We start from the raw sequence: 21,504 nt of genomic DNA, 5'->3' as shown, positions 1-21,504 counted from the left end.
GACAAACACACTTATGACACAGATAATGAAGTTATCTCAAAATCGTTGACCAAACCCACTGGCATCTTGCAAGCGAGTTTAGTTGACGATTTTGAGATAAGTTCACTATCTGTATCATTATTGTGTTTGTCTCTGGGTCGACATACGTCAATAATGAAATGGGAGCTGAGTTATGGCAGATTAAGAAATCTTTTACTCATTTGCATGTGCAACTCTACTTGTTTAGAAAATAAAAATTAATTATCTGATGAGATAACTGTTATCAGATAATGTAATTAGATTTCTGAAAACAGATACAATTTAGTTTACCTCTTCAATCTTAAAGTTTTACATGGGGACTACTGATTTTCACTTTGAGACTGAGTAATGTTAGTCACTGCTGACTTTTTCTTCACAAGTGTTTGTTTCTGATTCACAGTTTATATTTTCTTTTAGACTGTTAGATTTTAGAATTCTGTCACAGCTAGACTTCAGCTTCATGACTTCACTGCTTTAACTTCATTTATGAGTAAAACATAAACAAACAAAATAAGATAAAATAAACACCACCAAATTTCAAACAAACAATTAAACTAGGTGATAAAACTTCATGATTTTCAGGTTCTTTTAAGTGACGGGGTCTGCAAAACACACACGCACACACACACACTCACACACACACACACATCCTCACACACACACACACACACACACACACACATACACATGCACACACACACACACAGCTTTGAAGGAGCACAAGAGGATCTCACTTCATATAAGTAGAAGGAATGATTGGAGGACTCTTGAGGCCTCTCTTTTTTTCCAGGCTGTATATTATCTGTTAAATTTTAGGGGTTTGTTTTGACAGAATTTGGGGAAATGTGGCTGCACCTACTTGCCTTTGTGTGTGTTGTTCCTTGTGCGGACAGTGGAACCCACCCACCGACCCCTCCCTGTTAATACACCCCCGACCCCACCTCGCCCCCTTTAATTAAAGAGCCTCCATTGTAAGAACTCCCCTCCTTCTAAGTCCCTAGTTTTATTCAGATTTTCTGTTTATAATGTCTGTAAATTTATCTCCCTTTTATTACCTGGTTTTCTGAGATTTTTGTAAGGCTTAAAGGGGGTTCCACTGTTTGTGCGAGTGAAAGTGGATTGGGTGTAAGTGGTTGTACAGTGTGTTTTCCTGAATATTTATGGTTGAAAATGCAGTGCAGTGCAGTGGAAAAGGACAGGTTTATGGTGATCACAGTCCATCTGAAAAGTAAACATTCTTTAAAATGGTAAAGTGTGTTTTATTGTGTGTGAAGCACTGTATCAGGAACTTAAAAAAAATTCATTGAAAAATTAGAATGTATGTGACAAACTATTGTAAAAGGTAACATTTTCTCCCAACTTTTTGGTTTTGTTTTGAAGTAAAACTTTTTTTTGTATCTAGATGTTTGTGTCTTTCTAATTTCTGCCTCATAAGCATTGATACTGAAGCATAGTCATGACAGCTAGCTTGAACACTGACAATTCTGAAACGCCCTTTGCCAACACACACACTAAAAGAGAAAAACTTCTTTTTTTTAAAGAAAACGTTGAAGTTGAAATGAAAAAAAGAAATGAGAAGGTGAAATACACAAAATGAATGGAGACAGGTAAGGTGACATTTTTTGCAGAAACACACCCCTGAGCCCACTGTCTGAAACTGTCATTCTTGGCTACAAGGTAATCTGTTTGTTCATTTTGGGAGGGGGGGGGGGGGGGGGGGGGAGGGATCAATTTCATGCAGGGTAAAATATATTTCTGTACTGCTTGGTCACAAACAGGAGTGTTATACTTATAATGTAAAACATAGTTTCAAAGAGCCAACATACAAAACATTAAAATTGTGTAAGCTTGAAGTTACTGTCATCACAACTGATTTATTAGGCTTTAGTAATGCGCTTTCTCTAAAATGTTCAGTGGGTGTTTATTTACAGAAATTGAGAATGAAAAAAATCAATGGAAAATAGGTTGATAGTATAGTTGATAGTTTACAAACTTGAGATTGTATTTTAAGACAGATGAACAATTCCAAATTTATTTATAGAAATTGAGAATGTTAAATTTATCAAACAAAAATAGGTTGAAAAAACAAAAAGACATTGTACCTATAAGCAGCTTCTGTGAGCATCTCTCTTATTATTAGTTGTAATGTGAAGTTCAAGAATTTGTGAGTTATTTTTTCCCCACTTTATACTAATTATACTGGTGCATCTTCATAAATACACATGAACGCACACACACGCATGCATGCACACACACACACACACACACACACACACACACACACACACACACACTCAGTACTTACTCTGAAAAAAGAATGATCTTAATTTTTGTAACGTTTTAGATACAAGCACATTATCAGAGCCCCCACTAGAGGTGCGTCGCAAAGAAAGCCGGGAGGGCCCCCCCTCATCTCGTTTCGAAGAAATTCGCATCCCCCCGCTGGGTATGGGGGAGGAGGAGGAAGAGGAGAGACATGCTTTCCGTCCTGTGGAGCCAGCTGCTCTCTACGCAAATAAAGGTGTGTATCGGTGCTCAATCCCACCTTTAAACAAATTTGCAGATTTTCAAGAAATGTAAAAATGTGAAATTATACCTACAAATTATACCTCTTTGAAATCTTGGTCCCGTCGGAGGAGGGTCTGATTTCCCCAATAGGGCTATCTGTGAAGGGACACTTTTTTCTCTCTTTCTTTCGCTCTGCTATGAGATTTTAACAAATCTCAGAAGAAAGTCTGCTGACTTTCAATTGTTTCTTTCACAACTTCTGATATTCTGAAAATGTGCTCAGATTTGCATCCACACCATGCTCTGTTGCTTTTTAGGATTTGGTGATCTCATTCCGGGTATCTCATGCACCTTTTGGTAACATGTAATACCAGTTGACGTATCAAATGCGGTTCTGTGCATCAAGGGAGACAATTACAACAATAAGGACAATTGAAAATATATTTGTGTTTACTTGTTCTGTGAATTCAAGGAACGGTAAAAGGATTGTTTTAATTTTTTATCATCTTTTTATCAAGGGGAACATTTGTTTCTGTGTCGATATGCACAGTGTCAAGAGTATACTTGTCAAGTTTTTGCACATTGCATTTTGTGCATCAGGGGAGACAATCTGCCATACACCATTAAAAAAATAAAAATAAATTGTTCACCCTCGTTCTGTTCATGTGAGTATGGTTGGATCATCATGTGTCCATGATCTAGATTTATTCATCTCAACTTAAACTAATAAGAAAAGCAGATCTTTATCAGTGTTTCAATTGTTACCAACTTAGGGGGATTCTAATTGCCCTTGCAGATTGTACTGTATTTTGAGTGCATAATTATGAGCAAAATGATTTATCGACATATTGTTGCTAGTATTTTTATTTATTTTTAAAATCTAAATTATATCATAGAATATGAAAAGAAGTGACTTTTCTTTCTTTCTGAGGTTTCTGATTATTTGATGACACAAAGAAAAACAACTTAAAGTACAGAGTTTTCATTTCACTAGATTCAAACTGTTCCACTTTTCATTCCACAGGGGCTTTCGGCATGCGCAAGAACCAACCCCAAGATGACCTTCACAACGAGCTGAGGACGAAGATGGGCATCGGAGCACTCCAACGCCGAGGAGGGGGTCTGGAGATGCACCACAATCCGGAAAACACAAGTTTTGAGTCGCACGGAAGCGGTGGAGCAATGGGCCAACAATTTTACATCACAGCTGATTCGTCCCAGCATGATGTGACGGCCTGGCTTGAAATGAAAGGATTCACCACACTGTAAGGCTTTTGAAAGTGGTTTTCTTGTTCATGGTGTTATACAGTGGAACCCCCCTTTTAAGACCCCCAAATTGGAGACTAAATCCTCCCTTTTAAGACCTTTTTTTCAGATTTTCTGTTCATAACCTGTGTAAATTTACCCCCATTTTAAGACCCCTTCCTTTTTAAGACCTGATTTTCTCAGATTTTTGGAGGTCGTAAAAAGGGGTGTACTGTACCGGGAGTGTGCATGTGGTATGGCTCAGTGATGGGGAAAAGGAAAAAAATGAAACCAATAAGGAGAGAGTGTGTATGGATATACTATGGAGCGGGGAGATATATGCTCATTCGGTAGCTGCGCTGGGGGGCTGGCCTTGAAACGTTGTCTAATGCAGTTCTGTGCATCAAGGGAGATAATAACTCGAACAACTATCAGCGTAGTTTTGATCCCCACGTTCTGCTTGGGATTTATTTCCCAGAGTCAACTTTGTACAGACTCTCCTCGGTGTCCGAACACCCCTGCGTGCACGCCTGAGCATGATAAAGAGATCAAGGTCGCAGCAAAAGTCTCGGGCTTTGGAATACACTAATACACCCATGTAGGACAACGAAAAAAGAAATTGAGTACTGCGACTGTCGTGAGGAAATTCCCCAAGAACAATAAAATATACCAAATATATCTGCGTGTGCATCTTTGGGTGCAATAACATTTGTGTGTGATTTATTGACCCTTAGTACTTTTTTTGAGGCAGTGAATCTTTCTGAGATTTTGGTAACAAGTATACAGTGTATTTGTACCGTGCCTATTGAGCTGATTTGATCTCTTTCTTTGTGAATTTGATTGATTTCATTGTGTATGTTTTTGTGTGTATGTTTTTGTTCTATATTATTGTGGTCTTTTTGTCTACTTTGATTGTATTCATTTCTGGATGAATTACGATTTGTATGTTTTTACCTGTGCAGGTGTGTGCAGATGCTGAAGGGTTACACAGGTAGAGACATGTTCGCACTGCACCGTCATGAGATGGAACAACTGCTGGGACACGAGGAGGCCACTCGACTGGAAGGACAAGTTACGCTTCAGAAAAAGATGACTGGAGTAAGTTGCCGCCCGGAAGTACAAGTGCCTTATGTCTAAAAACCCAATTTTACAGGAGACAAAAAAAAAGATTATTTCAGTCTCATTTGCCCAACATTTGTTGATTTTTCTTACTGATTATCCTTAGGAGTCGGTAAGTTGCCCTGTCATAAATTTTTTGTGAAAAATGACTATTTTATGCATTTTGAAGAGAATGTTGATTTTTTTTGTCAAAAAGTCGGAAATAATACTGCCGTAAGTCAACTTACGGTCATTGTATTGAGAAATAGACATAAATACAACTGAGGTAAGTCGACATACGTCATTTGTATCCAGACTGAGAGGAACCTCTTTACCAGAAATCAGAAGTTACGGCAATTGTATTGCATGTTTTAGTAATAGAAGTGTGTTATTAAATCAGCACTAAGCACTTTACATTGTTTTACCAAAAAGACATTAAATTACATATCTTACCCAACTCACATATAGCAATTAACCCTAGTTCAGTGCTGGATACGCTGTACGCGTCCCCTTGGTAACCAAGGGAGACCACTCTAAAAAAGAGAGTGCTCTATCCCATAATGCCAGACTAACTACTAGCCTGACTTCCGTATGCGCGCGCATACACCGCCATCTTATCATTCCATACTCAGCGGTCAGACAAGCTGGTCGCATTTGTGTACGCTCTGGCTGTTGTTCAGCCGATGTTGCTTGGTCTGTGGGACCGGGTTTCTTCTCCTTGGTATTCTTTCGTCGTCTTACCTTGCTACTGTATTGAGGTGAGATCGTTCTTTGTTTTGTACTTGTTGTAAAGGCGTTGTTTGGCCATTTTTGACTTGTGAAATTTTTTCGAAAAATTTTTTTCTGAAATATTTTGACAAAGTCGTACATGCTATGGCTGATAACGTTAAGAAGAGGCAGAGTTCTAAGCAGGTGGCTGCTGAGTCCTCCCCTCCCAGAAAGATGCATAGAGAATCTAAACAAACCGTCGCGGGGGTGTTAGAATCTGACTCAGAAAAATGTGTTGATGTTTTGATAGGCATGCCTTCTGCCGCCATTTTGCCGGCGGCCATTTTGCCGGTGAAACCTTTGGATAAGGTTACTAATGTGGCTAAACCTGCTAAAGCGGTTTCTGCTCCTGCTGTTTCTGGTCTGGCGGCCGCGGACGTGGCCTCTCTTTTGCTTGCACTTAGTTCACAGGTTTCTTCACTGGCGGAAAAAATTTCGTCTACACGGGCTGAACTGCGTTCACTCCCTTCCGGGGTGACAGGTCCGGCATCTTTGGCAAAGATGGTGGCGGGCCCTTCTGTTACGGTGACTACAGCTGATGTTCATGCTGTTCAGGATGGGGATGAGATTATCCCACTTTCGTCGGGTGGTCTGTCTCCTGGTGGTTCGCGGTCACAAGGTATGTTTGCTACACGAGTACCTGGGTTCTCCGGGGAAAGTGTAGCGCGTCTACAGTCAAAAGTAGCCACGGGCATCGCGCTCACGGGTGAAAGTTCTGATACCCCGCCTGGCCATCGCCGCTCTGTCGGCCGGTCAGGGGGGGGTAAGGACACTGTAGAGCGTACGGAAGGTTCGTTGCTTTCTGCCGCGCCATTTGACGTTAGGCAGTCTGTGAGACTTCTGCTTCCACCTCCGGGGGAAGAAGGCAGTGGAGATGGGTCTCTGTTTGACTATGACAGTCAGGCGGGGAGTCAACTCCCGGACTGTACAGATGTGCAGGACGACTGTCTGGGCGATGGCACTTCCGTTCTGGGAGAGGATGCCGGTGTCCGTTTGCCGTCTAGGTTGGGAAGTGCGGTGGCGCTTGCAGCTGAAACGGCTTCGAAGTACTTTGAAGAGGGGGTGGTGGAGAGCAAGTCGCAGCTTGCTCCACCGCCCTCGGCTTGGGGGGATTTTCGTGTTGATAAGAATACGAAGGGTTCTTTCAAGTTCATCGAATCGCCTTCTCTGGCGTTCGAGATGTCGAAGGTGTTGGTGAAGGGTTGGTCTAAGGGGGTGTCTCCTGTTCCGTTGTTGGCACAACACAGGGAGGCTCCCGAGGCGGCTGTACCGTGGTTAGCGAAGATTGGTCAACAAGTTCCTTGTTCGGCTAATATGCGCAACTTCAAGCTGGTGATCAACCCAGTCAGACTGATTGATTCCTACTCTTTGCCTATGTCGGTACTACCGGTGACACCGGAACTGACGGCTCTGAGGGAAGATGGCTATTCGAAGGAAAGGCCTGTCCCTTGTACGGAGGCATCTTTGATGTCTTTAGAGGAGACAGGACGCTCTCTGATGGAGTTGGCCTCTGTGTCAGAGTCACTCCAGAGATCGTTGTCGAGGTCGATTGCTACGTCGCTCGATCCCTTTGAGTTCCGGTATGACGCTTCCTCAGAAGATGTGATGACTTTGCTGGCTACTTTGGCCAGGGTGTCACAGGAACAAATGGCGTTGTCGGCTAGATTGTACACTTTTGCCGTGTATTCTCGCAGGTCGGCTTTTTTGACGGGGTCAAGAATTAGGGACAAGGTGACGATCGATGCTCTGAAGGTGTCTCCCGTCATGGATGGTTCCCTTCTGGGTCGCGCATCTTTGGATGCTTTGCAAAAGGAAACGCACGAAGCAAGAGATCTGGCTATAGCCAAGGTTGTTCGTCAAGGTTTTCAGAAGCCTCAAGGCAAACCTCAGGGTCAAGGCAAGACTCAGTCTTCGTCCGCGCCGGCGGGCAAGACTCAGGGTCAGAACTCTTCTTTTCGGGGTAGGGGGCGTGGTTCCTCTTCTCAGAGGGGGGGTTCTTTTGGCGGGTCTAGGGGGTCGGGGCGCAAGCCCCACCCCCAATGATGCCCTCCCGAACTTTCGGTCCCGCTAGCCCCCACCGTCGTGGTGGCGGGCGGCCCCTCCAGGGCCCTCACTACCTGGTCGCGCTTGGTGGCCAGCCAGTGGGTTTTAGGGGTGGTCAGTTCGGGGTTCCGGCTACTCTGGGCAGAGAAGAAGGCACCTCTGTCCAGGATACCTCCGCCTTTCAGATTTCCAAACGATCCCGAGGCCAAGTTGGCTGTGCAGGGGGAGGTAGTTGCTCTCCTGCAAAAAGAGGCGATCGAAGAGGTTCGCGATCAGGGATCGTTGGGATTTTACGGCAGGCTCTTTGTGGTGCCCAAAGCATCGGGTGCGTGGAGGCCAGTTCTAGACCTTTCATGTCTGAACAGGTTCCTGAGAGTGGTAAAATTCACGATGGAAACGCCGGCGTCGGTGAGAGAGGCTCTCCGTCCGGGGGATTGGGCCACGTCCATCGATCTCACGGACGCTTACTTTCACGTGCTGATGCACACAGCGGACAGAAAGTGGCTGCGGTTTCGGTGGGGGGAAAGGATTTTTCAGTTTCGGGCTCTCCCGTTCGGTCTGTCCCTCTCTCCTTGGATCTTCACGATGGTCGTTCGTCAGCTCTGTGCCCTAGTGAGGCAGGAGGGGGTGCGCCTCAGGGCGTACCTCGACGACTGGCTGATTTTGCACCAGAATCAGGCCTTATGCAGCACACACACGCACAGGGTTCTCAGCCTAGCGGGTCAACTCGGGTTCTCAATCAATGTGGGGAAGTCCGAGTTGGAGCCTTCACAGGGGTTCACTTATCTGGGCATAGAGTTCAACACAGTGGAGTGGTCAGTTCGTCCTGCTCAAAAGCGGGTGGACAAACTTCAGTCGCTGATCCGGGAGTTGCTCGGAAAGAATGTGGCCTCGGCTCGGGAGTTGTATTCTATCCTGGGTCAGATGGAATCTATGGCCTTGCTGGTTCCGTTGGGAAGAGTGCACAAGAGACCATTTCAGGCGGCGGTGCAGGCTCGGTGGGATCAGGCAACTCAAGCTTGGAGTTGTCAGGTCGAGTTGGGAGATTGGTTCAGGAGCACCACAGGTGTCTGGCTTCTTCCTTGGGTGTCCCAGGGTGTCCCCATCACTCCCCCGGCTCCGGAGAACGATCTGTTCACGGATGCGTCTCAGACAGGGTGGGGAGCTCATTTGGCGGATCAGACGGCTGCGGGTGTGTGGGACGTCAGTCAAGGGTCCTTGCACATAAACGTCTTGGAGCTGGAAGCTGTGGCCTTGGGCCTGAGGGCGTTTCTTCCTTCTCTGGCGAGCAGTCATGTCAGAGTACATACAGACAATACGACTGTTGCGGCTTATATAAATCGCCAGGGGGGGACGCGCTCGCAGGTTCTGTCAGACAGAGCATGTCGCTTGCTGATGTGGTGCAGTACGCATCACATTCGGTTGTCAGCAACTTACCTGAGGGGCAAGCTCAATGTGTTGGCGGATGCCCTGAGCAGGGGGGACAAGATACTCCATTCGGAGTGGACCCTCTCGCATCAGGCCTTGGAGCGCCTTTGGGTTCAGGTGGACAAGCCGTGCATCGACTTGTTTGCGACAAGGTTCTCGGCAAGGCTCCCGCTTTTTGTGTCTCCGTTCCCGGACCCCCAAGCCTGGGCGGTGGACGCACTCGAGATGGACTGGACGAATCTGGTGGCTTACGCGTTTCCTCCTTTCTGCATTCTGGGCAGGGTAATAAGGAAAGCAGACCTCGAAAGGCCAGCGCTAGTGCTGGTTGCGCCTCTCTGGCCCAGCCAGCACTGGTATCCGGATCTGGTACGTCTGGCCGTTCGTCCTCCCATCCCGCTCGCTCTAAGGAAGGGCGAACTTCTGCAGCCTCGGTCAGGCATTCATCACGTAAACCCGCAAATGCTGCAACTTCACGGGTGGGTGTTATCAGAGACTCTCTGCTTAGGGCAGGGGCCTCTGTGTCTACTCTGAAGCTGGTTCAAAACGCTCACAGAGAGTCGACCAACTCTGTTTACGCTTCGCATTGGTCTTCGTGGTCGAAGTGGTGTCTTGAGAATAATGTGAATCCTCTGGCGCCTAGGTCTATGCAGTTAGCGAATCACTTGGCGTGGCTAGCTGATCAAGGGGGTTCTCCCTCTTCGTTGAAGGTTAGAAGGTCGGCAATTGCCTCTACTCTCAGGCAACTTGGTCATAAAGTTAACTTGTCGGGGGTTATCTCCGGCGTTATTAAGGGCGCTTCCCTTAAGTTGGCTCGTGACAAAACAAAGCTCCCGGCGTGGGATGTTTTTTTGGTGTTACGTTTTCTTGCGTCAGAGGACTTTGAGCCTATCCATTTAGCCAGTCTGGCAAATGTAACTCATAAAACTCTTTTCTTGGTCTTACTCGCTACGGCTAGACGTGGTAGCGAGGTGCACGCGTTGTCGGGAATGGCAAATGATATCTCCCGGGAGAAAGACGGTTCTTTTTCTCTTAGGTTCCGGCCTAATTTCTTGGCTAAGAACCAAAAACCAGGTCAACCATCCCCTCTTATCCGTATTCCCCCTTTGAGCACAATCCTGGCCCCGGGAGATGAGGATGTTTTTAACTGCCCTGTACGAGCACTCAGCAGCTACCTGTCCCGGACTCAGCCTATTCGCTCTATGTCTCAGAAACTGCTCTTTATATCACTCAATACGGCTCGGGGGAAGGACATTTCGAAAGTTACGCTAACCAAATGGGTTTCGTCTACCATTCGGAACGCTTATATCTGGTGGCAAAGACAATTAGGGGATACCAGAATGGTGTTGCCCCTTACGGCTGCCAGGACTCACGAGGCCAGGGCGTGGGCTTCGTCGTTGGCAGTGCTGAGATCAGGTCGTCTTTCAGAAGTTCTGGAGTCGGCATACTGGAGATCGGAAGACGTTTTTATAAACTTCTATCTCCGGGAGGTGGCTGGCATACGTCAAGATGGCAGCTCTGCTTTGCCCTCTTTGGTGGCTGCAGGGCAGGTTCTTGTGGATTGATATGGTGAGTACCCTCCTCCTATGATAGCAATCTGCTATATGTGAGTTGGGTAAGATATGTAATTTAATTAAAAATTTTAGTAATAAATTTTCATTTGATTAATATACTTACCCAACTCACATCGTTTATTCCCTCCCGCCTCCCCGCTGTGGGATTTATGGGGGTCTAAAAAAGGAGTGAGTTGGGCTTCGTATAGGAATGATAAGATGGCGGTGTATGCGCGCGCATACGGAAGTCAGGCTAGTGGTTAGTCTGGCATTATGGGATAGAGCACTCTCTTTTTTAGAGTGGTCTCCCTTGGTTACCAAGGGGACGCGTACAGCGTATCCAGCACTGAACTAGGGTTAATTGCTATATGTGAGTTGGGTAAGTATATTAATCAAATGAAAATTTATTACTAAAATTTTTAATTTACAATCATCGTATGTGAGGAACGAAAGCCCATTGTGTGTTTTGGTCAAAATCTGCAATACAAAAGCTGTAAGTCGACATACAACACTTGTATTTGCGGCAAATGGGAAAAAATAACAATACAGTTGACGTAACTCAAATTACGGTATTTGTATTCCCGCAAGATACTCATTAACATGACTTACACTGTAGTTACAGTGAAGGTATTTTGGGAATAGCTCTCCTATTTTTACCAGGAAGTGTTTAAGACTTTGCGAGGTTATGCCCCTTGCCCTGGCGATATGGCATGCCAAAAATCTCAGAAATGCAAAATGTGTAGTTACGGCACTTGTATTTCCGGGCGGCGAAGTGTTCAAGCCAAAATTCTGAAGAATTTAACAGTTATAGAACAGATTTGAAGCTTAGAGAATTTGCAAGCAATGTTTTGTTTAAAAAACACCACTAAACTAGGGAAAAAAAGAATAAGAAATACACACAAAAAATATTCAGACACTCCCTCTTTTTTTACCCATATGGAAGCAGGAGTTGTCTATATCAGTTATTGGTGTTGGTTTTGTATATGTTTCATGTGTGGGAAAAGTGTTTAGTACATCAAAAGAAAAGAATAACAATCTCAAAATGTCTCAGAAAAATTAGATGTCCCAAAATGGAAGCAAATTTACGTACTGTAAGACAAAAAATCTACGAAAATAAAGTCTTAAAAGAAAAAAAATCTTTGACCAGACAGTCTTAAAACAAATATTGATTTTCACAGTCTGCATTGGCTATACATGAATTTCCTAAGACCCTGTTCCTGCATGCTTCGTAAGTAAAAGTACAGGTTTATAACTAAGTCCCAGTCACTCTTACTATCAATGTTCACATATTTATTATTACTTGTTTTATTTCAGTACAAGACTCAGAGTGCAGCAGAACTGAACGCTATTTTCCACAAGCGTCGGGCACGTACCGACCAGCAGGGGGCACAACTCGGTCAGCCACCAGGCTTCCGGCCTCTCAGTCCGTCTAATTCCTACGATGGGCAGGATTCAGATAGTAAGTTTTTCTAACGATAGAGTGAGTTTTTCCAAAGATAGAATAGGGCTGCCTGAAATGCAGTGTCGGCCACCAGGCTTCAGGTCTCTCAGTCGATCTGTCTCCCTACGACAGGCAGGAATCAGTTAATTAGTTTTCCCAAAGATGGGCAGGAGTAAGACTCCTGAGTGGGTTACCTGAGTGTCAGGGTCAGCTGCCAGGTTCTGACCTCTCAGTCGGTCTTCCTACAGTGGGCAGGAATCAGATAGTAAATTTTCCCAAAGACAGAATATTGCTGCCTGATTTGCAGGGAGCTCAAGACAGTGCATTTTATAATATTTTATACAGAACATCGCTTGGGATTTTTTTTCAAATATGGGAGAAGGTGCATGAAGATCTGTTCTTCACAGCTGAAACCTTGTATGTTTGTTTTTCTCTGTGTGCAAATTAGTTGTAAATAATCATACTTGATTCAAATTAATTATAGCTTCAACAGTTTTAATGTGATCTCATTATTTCACACTACAATAAACACACACTTGAGGACAGCACTTACTCGTTTTTTTTAAAGATGTCAATAGTGAAAATGAAAAACTGAGATTCTGGAACCATTGATTTACAGTTAAATATCTATTTATTTTGCAGGTGACAATGATGACCGACACCTGGCAGACACGGGCAAAACTCTGCGCGACCTTCTCATTCGACAGCGACAGAAAATCAGTGGAGCGGGCGTCTTCGACCAACAGTAATTGCAGCGGAAAAATCAATCATGGCTTTTGTTTTATCTTCTTCCTTCTTCCTCGTTCGCTTCTTCGGACGTCCGCTTCTGTGACACATACAAAAGTTGCCGTCCTCTTAAGAGCAGCCTGGTCGCCAAACAGCTTCTCCTGTTCATTCAGCCATGCTGTCTGTCTTTTTTAATAAATTAATTAGAATATCTTCTAAATTCTATAATTACCTGTGTATATAGATGTATGTGTGAGGATTTAAGAACTGATTCAGAAGTACAGTGATACCTGTGATATGAAGCCTCTGATGACAGGACTCCTCCACAACTTCAACACCTTCTGCTCTCTCTTTGTCCATTAAATTACCACTATATACCTGTCATGAACGGCCACCTGCAATATAGGGACACTCTTGGCTGGTCCCATGGGTGTCCTTTCATCCCAGGTAACATTGTACATGAATGCATGAGTTAGTTTTGAAACTGAGTACATATAAAGTCATAATCTTTTTCAGTTTTCATGGTCAAGGGTGTTGTGAATGCAATGCATAACTAACATGTGATGAGATAAAAAAAATAATGTTTTCGGCTTGTAACTTGCTTGTTTGAATATTCATTTATTTTATATTGGCAGAAAAATAACTGTATCGATTGATATTGTTACGTTTTGTCAACGATAAAACGTGTGATAAACAAATCATACTTTTTTTTGGCATCGATTTCAGTACGAAAAAGTTAATTTGTTCTGTACATTACAAATGGCAAATTAAAATTCAATGACAATGTTAATCACATAAAAGTCATGTATGTGAATGACAGCTTATTCCTAATATTTGAGGCTGGTGGTTTTTTTTTTTAATTCACAACGCATATCAGACTATTTTTTTTGCAGTCTGAAAGAAATCATGCTGACAATGGATGTATCATTGGTGAATTATAGGACTGGATTATTTAGTTTTATCTATGCGCTAGTGCTGTCAGCTGGCTCTCAGAGTGGACAACATGTTTGTCCAAATCTAAATTTTGTTCAGTACAGTATGTTATATTGCATCCCATACATGTACTTCCAAACTAACCCTCATTCATTTTATTCATGTTTATAGTGGTCTTGTTTGGAAAGATGTAAGAAATGTATGTTCGTTTTAAATTTCACAATTTGTAAACTCTGTTACCTATCATATATATATCCTGATAAAATGGGCAAAAAAGCAAATGGCGCCCATTTGTTGAAACAGTGTTAAAGTGACCATTTGTACTCCAGTTTTTGCTGTAGTTTTGCTGAATTGTTTGGTATTTTGTGTTTATCGACTGACTTTTTCTTGGTCTGGGCGTTCGTTTGATTGGTTGCCTGGTTTAACTTGGCCTTTTTTGAGGGTGTTTTTTTTTCTTTCTCAAAGATGTGAGGATTTTTTTGGTGGCGGGTGTTCGTGTATGTTTGTAGCTAGTTTGCTTGTCCCCTCTCTCTCTCTCTCTCTCTCTCTCTCTCTCTCTCTCTCTCTCTCTCTCTCTCTCTCGCTCTCTCTCTCTCTCTCTCTCTCTCTCTCTCTCTCTCTCTCTCTCTCTCTCTCTCTCTCTCTCTCTCTCTCTCTCTCTCTCTCTTCTCATATAAACTTCGCATCGACACTTTGGGATAACTGCAGTGATGTTCATCTAAAAAGACTCAATTCCCTGCATCGCCGAGCTGCAAAACTTATTCTGCATGATTTGAATAGGTCCACGGATGATAAACTAAAGCTCTTGAATTTCCTCCCCTTGAAAGATCAGTTGACGTTAAACAAGGCTGTGTTCATGTATAAAATTCTAAATGACGACTGTCCTAAATATTTGCAATCACATTTCAAACATGCCACAAAAAGATATGGGTCCCAAAAAATCATCCCTCCTATACCTCGCATAGACCTCTACAAATCGAGTTTAGCCTTCTCGGGAGCGTTTCTCTGGAACTCCTTACCCCAACAGATAAGAAATGCAACTTCAGTGAAAATGTTTAAGAGACAGTCACGTTCACACATCATTCGTGAATGAAATGTCTTGTTCGATTGTTATTTTGTTAAACATTTTGTACTAATGTTAACGGATGTGTAGCTGATCGGAGCAACTTATTCCCAAATGAAAGGTATAACTATGTCAATGTAATTTTGTAATTTTTTGAGTTCTCCTTATGTAATTCCTTAAATGCACATTGTGTTGCATTCTGTACAATGTATTTCTGTATTTTATATGATTGAATTTATATTTGTAATGTGCGTCTGTCTTTATGTGTTGTGTAAAGGACAGGTTGGAAGAATAGGCTTTGCCTAAAACCTTTATCCTTTTGTAATAAAGTTCTGAGTCTGAGTCTCTCTCTCTCTCTCTCTCTCTCTCTCTCTCTCTCTCTCTCTCTCTCTCTCTCTCTCTCTCTCTCTCTCTCTCTTTCTCTCTCTCTCTCTCTCTCTCTCTCTCTTTTTGTTGATTATATTACAAACATTTTGTTGCATAGATCAGGTTTGAGAGAATTTAAATGTTAACTATCAACCACTCAACTCTTTTCCATGCTCTTCACACACCCTATTTCTGCATCTGAGGGGCTACTGATTATGCTGATACCTTTGCTACGCAAATTATGGTACATGTATACTTACACAGCAGATTTTTACATGTTTTGGCAGCGTATCAACAAATCTCCCTATTGGACCCAGGTCTGTGGGACAGAAGCATCATCCATCATGTTTTTTACTGGTAAAAATGCTGCTTTAGTTTGAAGTGATGGCTGGCATGGAAATAGAGTGAGAATTACTGCAAAGCAAAAACAATCATTTTTGAGTCACTTGAGAAAAAGTGACTATGTAATCGGTCAGTGTTAGTCTGTCCGGCCGGCCGTCCGGCTGGCCGGCCGTCCGGCCGGCCGTCCGGCCGGCCGTCCATAGACACCACCTTAACGTTGGACTTTTCTCGGAAACTATCAAAGCGATCGGGCTCATATTTTGTTTAGTCGTGACCTCCAATGACCTCTACACTTTAACGATGGTTTCGTTGACCTTTGACCTTTTTCAAGGTCACAGGTCAGCGTCAAAGGAAAAATTAGACATTTTATATCTTTGACAAAGTTCATCGGATGTGATTGAAACTTTGTAGGATTATTCTTTACATCAAAGTATTTACATCTGTAGCCTTTTACGAACGTTATCAGAAAAACAAGGGAGATAACTAGCCTTTTCTGTTCGGCAACACACAACTTAACGTTGGGCTTTTCTCGGAAACTATAAAAGTGACCGGGCTCAAATTTTATGTGAACGTGACTCATTGTGTTGTGAATAGCAATTTCTTCCTGTCCATCTGATGCCTCATATAATATTCAGAACTGCGAAAGTGACTCGATCGAGCGTTTGCTCTTCTTGTTGTTTTTACTTCACCGACTACATCTATCTATATATATATACGACTTGTGTCTGTCTGTCTGTCTGTCTGTCTGTCTGTGTGTGTGTGTGTGTGTGTGAGTGTTCGCGATGCACGGCCAAAGTTCTCGATGGATCTGCTTCAAATTTGGTGGGCATATTCAGGTACACCCGGGACAGGACACAACCTGGTCGATATTTCAACACGTACTCTCAGCGCGCAGCGCTGAACCGATTTTGGTTCCACCTCAGCTACCCGGGCCCCCATACCGACACACCAAAGCCGCTACACCACATCACAACGCCAAAGTTCTCGGTGGATCTTTTTCAAATTTGGACACCGTATTCAGCTACACCCCGGACACAATATCATCGATGAGATATTTCAACACGTGCTCTCAGCGCGCAGCGCTGAACCGATTTTGGTTTTTGTGTTCATTTCACCATTACAAGTAACTCTTCCTTATCTTCTCCACTGTTTTGCGTTTATCTCCCTTCCTTCGTGTGGCTTCAATCCATATTCCCGTTTCTAAGTTACTATTTTTAGAATGTCACTGCGCTGTCCAGAACGCTTCCCTTGCACCCGTAAGTTGTTCTTACTGTCAAAGTGAAAAGGTCGAATCAATTTATAGCCACGCGAAAAATACACTGTCACCTATCTCTATATATTTATAGATATAGATATACATATATATATACGGCTTCTCTGTGTGTGTGTGTGTTTGTGTGTGTGTGTGGGCAAAAACCTGTGGATTGTAGAGTTCTGTTTGTGATGGGGTCTAGCGGCTTTTGTCTGTCTGTATGTTCTGGCATTTGAGAAGCCACAACAGATAATATAGGGCTAAGAAATAAGCTCTAAAATTCTCAATCCCGTTTGACAGGACTTGGCCTGCAAAGGTGATTGTGATGAACCGCCACGCTGTCTGTCTCTGTCTCGCGATTCACCCCGGCGAAGCCGGGTATTCCTCTAGTATGATATCATTTGATCATGTCAGTGAGTGTGAAAGAAAAATAATATTTGCAAACTCACATCACAACTATGTACAAATGCGTCAAATTTTCTAGTAATTGGTTTATTATAATTGGTGAAGAAGAAAACTGCCTAAATTATTATAAAGGTTTTTGTCTTTGGTTTGTTTGTTTGTTTGTTTGTTTATGTTGCAATGGCTTTTATGTAAATACATGTACTTGTAGCTGCAGTCACTTGTACTACGTTGCAAGCCCCTGGAGCAAATTTTTGATTAGTGCTTTTGTGAACAAGAAACAATTGACAAGTGGCTCTATCACATCTTCCCCCTTCCCCCGTCGCGATATAACCTTCGTGGTTGAAAACGACGTTAAACACCAAATAAACAAAGCTGCAGTCACTTGTCTCAACTGATTTGTGTAATTTGTGTGCAATAGTTCTACAGAAGTTAATTATTGTCACATGATGCAGCTGTAATGTTTTGTTCATTAGAAAATCAAATTTCATGATGAAAAGTAAACTCAACTTTGAACTGTCTTTTAAGGTTAATAGTCAGAAAAATGTATCATAGATTACATTGCCTGTGGTGCAGTTATAGTGATTTCTTTGTGCCCATGGTAACTTTTATGACGACTTCCTTCCATATAAACGCAATAATTTATGTAATAAGTCTCATTGTGTGTGTATCCCAACCATAATTCTCACTTGCATACCAGTTTCAGCAAAATGTTTGTACCTTGGTGATTATTGCATAATGAAGTCGAGTCTGTCTCATTTTCATATATGTTTTGTAAAATAAGCTTTACAGGTGCATTTTAATTTAGTCTCGCTTGTCATTGGTATGAAACTTATCTGTATGCTGGTACATGAACATTATTTTGAATTCACGGCATAAACAGATAAATGATATGGAAGAAAAGTGCCGATGTTTGTTTGTTTTTTGCAGTGTTCACATATATAGCCATGTGGCATGAAACAAAAAGTCTGTGGTATCAAAACCTCCAAAACTTATGTGTGACTTGCATAAAAGGGGGTAAACTGACAAAGGAAACATTAAATCGGTCCTCAATTACCAAATAGGGTAAAGGGACATACAAAAAAATACACCAACCAAACAAAACAAAAACACCAACCAACCAACCAATCATAGAACTAAAATAGAGAAAAAACGCAAAAAGGGCTCAAAACATATTGGTCATGACATGTTTGTGGTTGTTTTTTTATTCTCTTTTATTATGGTAACCCAGAACTCACTTGTTAGTTTCATAGACGGAAAGAGAAGAAAAAAATGCACACGGCGTTCATGTTATTTTAGATGCATGGGTGTTTCTCTTCCGGCTTTTGCCGGATTTCCGGTTTTTGAAAAAATCTGAAGCTGGAAATTCCGGTTTTCCGGGTTTTAAAAAAAAAAAAAAAAAGCTTCGTTTTGCTAAGTTGAAATAACGAGCAGCGGTTCCGATCCGACTTTTGACACCGGTTCGCGTGCTTTCTCGGTTCGCTCCCTTGGATTTGCCGCCATCTTGCTTATTATGATTTGGTTTCGTCGGTGTCCAGAAACTTTCTTTCAAACTTGAGCATTTTGGACCCCTGCCTTTCAGGTTTTTTGATTTTTCCCAGTAACACCCATGTAGATGTACTTGGGAAAATTTGGCAATGATTCTTTTTGTCAAGTATTGTTTTCGTTTTGTTGCTATTATTTGGACACCTTTTTTTTTTACCATTATTATTATTCATTTACTTATAATTGATTCCTAATTTTTAATATTAAGCCACCATCATCATAGGCTTTGTTCTAAACAATGTGATTTTCAGATTTTGCACTGGTATTTGTATTATTGTATCTATACAGTATATTTATCTATGTATACCAATTTTACTTCCAGAAAATAAACCTACATTGCGCAAATATCCATTTGTGTTTATTGTTTTTTGTATATGTGGTGGTTACTGAGAGAGGCTGAATCAGATAAAAACAATTGACTGATTGATTATTAATCTTTGATTATTAGCCTCAGAATATTTTTTTTCTGTAGATATTAACGACTTGTAGTAGGGTTTGGGGCTTAGCGCATGGTGGCCACCATTATTATAGTCACATGTGTTGGGGGAACTTAACATTTTTGGGCGAAAATTAAAAAAAGTGTTGTCACAGTAACGTCAAATGTATCATCACGTCATGTTTTTGTTAGACAAAGGGACGTAATCGCTTCACCTTTTGAAGTTACTGAACTTGTCACGTCCAGGTGCACGGAGACCCTAGGGCTTTCAGTCATGCCTCAGGCAGCTGTCTGTTGAAAAAATACCAAGTTTCATTGACTTTAATGCAAGGAGTCAAAAACTGCACATTTTTTACGAAAATTACTTGGTCTGTCCATTGTTCCATATTAGGTGCCCAGGCGCCTTTTGTGAATGTAATTTTTTGCTGAATGTCTTTCAAAGCTAATTCACTCTAATTGGGCCTAAGAGAGAAGGACTAGCTACCAAACACAAAATGAAACTTCTTCGCAAGAAAACAAGCTAGTTATCAGCAAGAAACAAAAAGTGGTCCATATTAGGCAACCTTCCCCTACTAAGAAAATTGTAAAAGATGGCATCTGTGGGTCCATTTTGGCATACCGCACACAGCCTTCAGACCCAGAACGTAATTACGGAAATGGGAATAGGGGAACATGAAAGCATTATGATTTAGTATCCTCGGGCCCGCCCAGTAAGAAACAACGTGAGGGCAGCAATAATTGGGAATAACGTTGAAAGGGTCATTCTCAAGTTAATCGAAAAGGAACACGGATTAGTATTAATCTGCATTTAGGACATCTACGCTATACAAGATAGTATCAATCTGATCCTCTCCTTCTTCCGTCCTTCTCTTCTATGTTAATGGATAAATAAGTGGATAGGCTTATGGAGGTAACATTTAGAAAAATCATTACATGCAGAAAGAAGCAAAGCACAAAACAATAACTATGTCACCATGCAGTGGTTTTCATCATCATGCCAAGTCAATCTAGCTTTGTGTTTAAAGAAGTTACACACATAGCACGAGACACAGCTAGGCAGACACACTGACACAACAGACAGACACTGACAGACAGACACGCCGGACAGACACTGACAGACAGACAAACACCCAGACACCAAGACACAACTCTCTCTCTAACTCTCTCCATCTCCCCTTTCTCCCTCCCTCTTTTTCTCTCCGTTCCTCCCCGCTCCCTCCCCGGCTTTGTATGTCTATGTCTCTCTCTTTCTCTCTCTCTCTCTCACTCTCCCACCCTCTGTCTCTGTCTGCCCCCTCCCCCCTCTCTCTCTCTCTCTCTCTCTCTCTCTCTCTCCCTCTCTCTCTCTCTCTCCCTCTCCCTATCTCTCTCTCTCCCCCTCTCTCTCTCTCTTACTCACTCTCTCTCTCTTTTGCTCTCTCTCTCTCTCTCTCTCTCTCTCTCTCTCTCTCTCTCTCTCTCTCTCTCTCTCTCTTTAATTTTTAATTTTTCAATTTTATCATTGTGTGTCTGTGCGTCCCAAAGACGGATTGTAAGAAAAGGCGTAGCCTTAAATCTTCAAAAGTTCAATTCAATTCAATTCAATAGTCTCTCTCTCTCTCTCTCTCTCTCTCTCTCTCTCTCTCTCTCTCTCTCTCTCTCTCTCTCTCTCTCTCTCAGCTCCGCCCCTCTCAATCCCAATCTCCGGAAAAGCATTCTGTTAAAACTCGACAGAATGTAAAAAAAATAAAAATTTAAAACCGAGAAGAAAAAAGTGAGCTTCTTGCCCTTAACACCTGAACCAGCAGTGGCTGCCTGACATGGCGGCCCACTGTTAATCGTTGCGCCTTGTTTGTTTGTCACTTGCAGGCTGCTTGTCAACTGGCGTATGCAAATGACACGCGCCTGACGCTAATATTTCCGCTTGCATGCCGGTTACATAAAACTCGTCCCCGCCCCCTTCCCCGCCCTGCTAACCATCTCTCTCTCTCTCTCTCTCTCTCTCTCTCTCTCTCTCTCTCTCTCTCTCTCTCTCTCTCTCTCTCTCTCTCTCTCTCTCTCTCTCTCTCTCTCTCTCATGTATGTCTATAAGGGACAAGTTGGAAGATTTGGCATCGCCTAAAATCTTCATCCCTTTGTAGTACATTTTTTTAATTTGAGTTTGAATCTTTATCTGAAAAACCTTCCTTTCTTTTTTTTAACGATTTTTTTAACGTGGTGGTTGTGTGTCAATGTGGGTTTGTGTGTGTGTGTGTCCCAGTGTGTGTGTGTCTGTCTGTCTGTCTGTCTGTCTGTCTGTCTATTTTTTGGTGTTCGTCTCCGTGTTTCTGCCTACCTGCCTTTATTTAAAAAATAATGTCC

At 42.6% G+C, this 21,504-nt stretch overlaps 1 protein-coding gene and 1 long non-coding RNA gene across 5 annotated transcripts in view; one reads left to right on the top strand and one right to left on the bottom strand.

The window, feature by feature from the left end:
* LOC138971173 (epidermal growth factor receptor kinase substrate 8-like) overlaps positions 1–14,398 on the top strand; it is a 137,275-nt gene extending 122,877 nt beyond the window's left edge. For all 4 annotated transcript variants that reach the window (XM_070343815.1, XM_070343811.1, XM_070343809.1 and 1 more), the window contains 5 exons: positions 2,363–2,539; positions 3,551–3,791; positions 4,734–4,869; positions 11,973–12,117; positions 12,742–14,398. In XM_070343815.1, the coding sequence (XP_070199916.1) occupies positions 2,363–2,539; positions 3,551–3,791; positions 4,734–4,869; positions 11,973–12,117; positions 12,742–12,848 (806 nt within the window). In that variant the 3' untranslated portion in view covers positions 12,849–14,398. The remainder of the gene's footprint in view (positions 1–2,362; positions 2,540–3,550; positions 3,792–4,733; positions 4,870–11,972; positions 12,118–12,741) is intronic.
* The window catches only part of LOC138971193 (uncharacterized), a 666,631-nt gene that overhangs the window by 626,365 nt on the left and 18,762 nt on the right, over positions 1–21,504 (bottom strand). The window lies entirely within an intron of this gene.

The sequence above is a fragment of the Littorina saxatilis genome, linkage group LG7 (assembly GCF_037325665.1).
Source record: "Littorina saxatilis isolate snail1 linkage group LG7, US_GU_Lsax_2.0, whole genome shotgun sequence".
NCBI classification, from domain to species: Eukaryota; Metazoa; Mollusca; class Gastropoda; order Littorinimorpha; family Littorinidae; genus Littorina; species Littorina saxatilis.
This window is presented reverse-complemented; position numbering and strand designations above follow the sequence as displayed.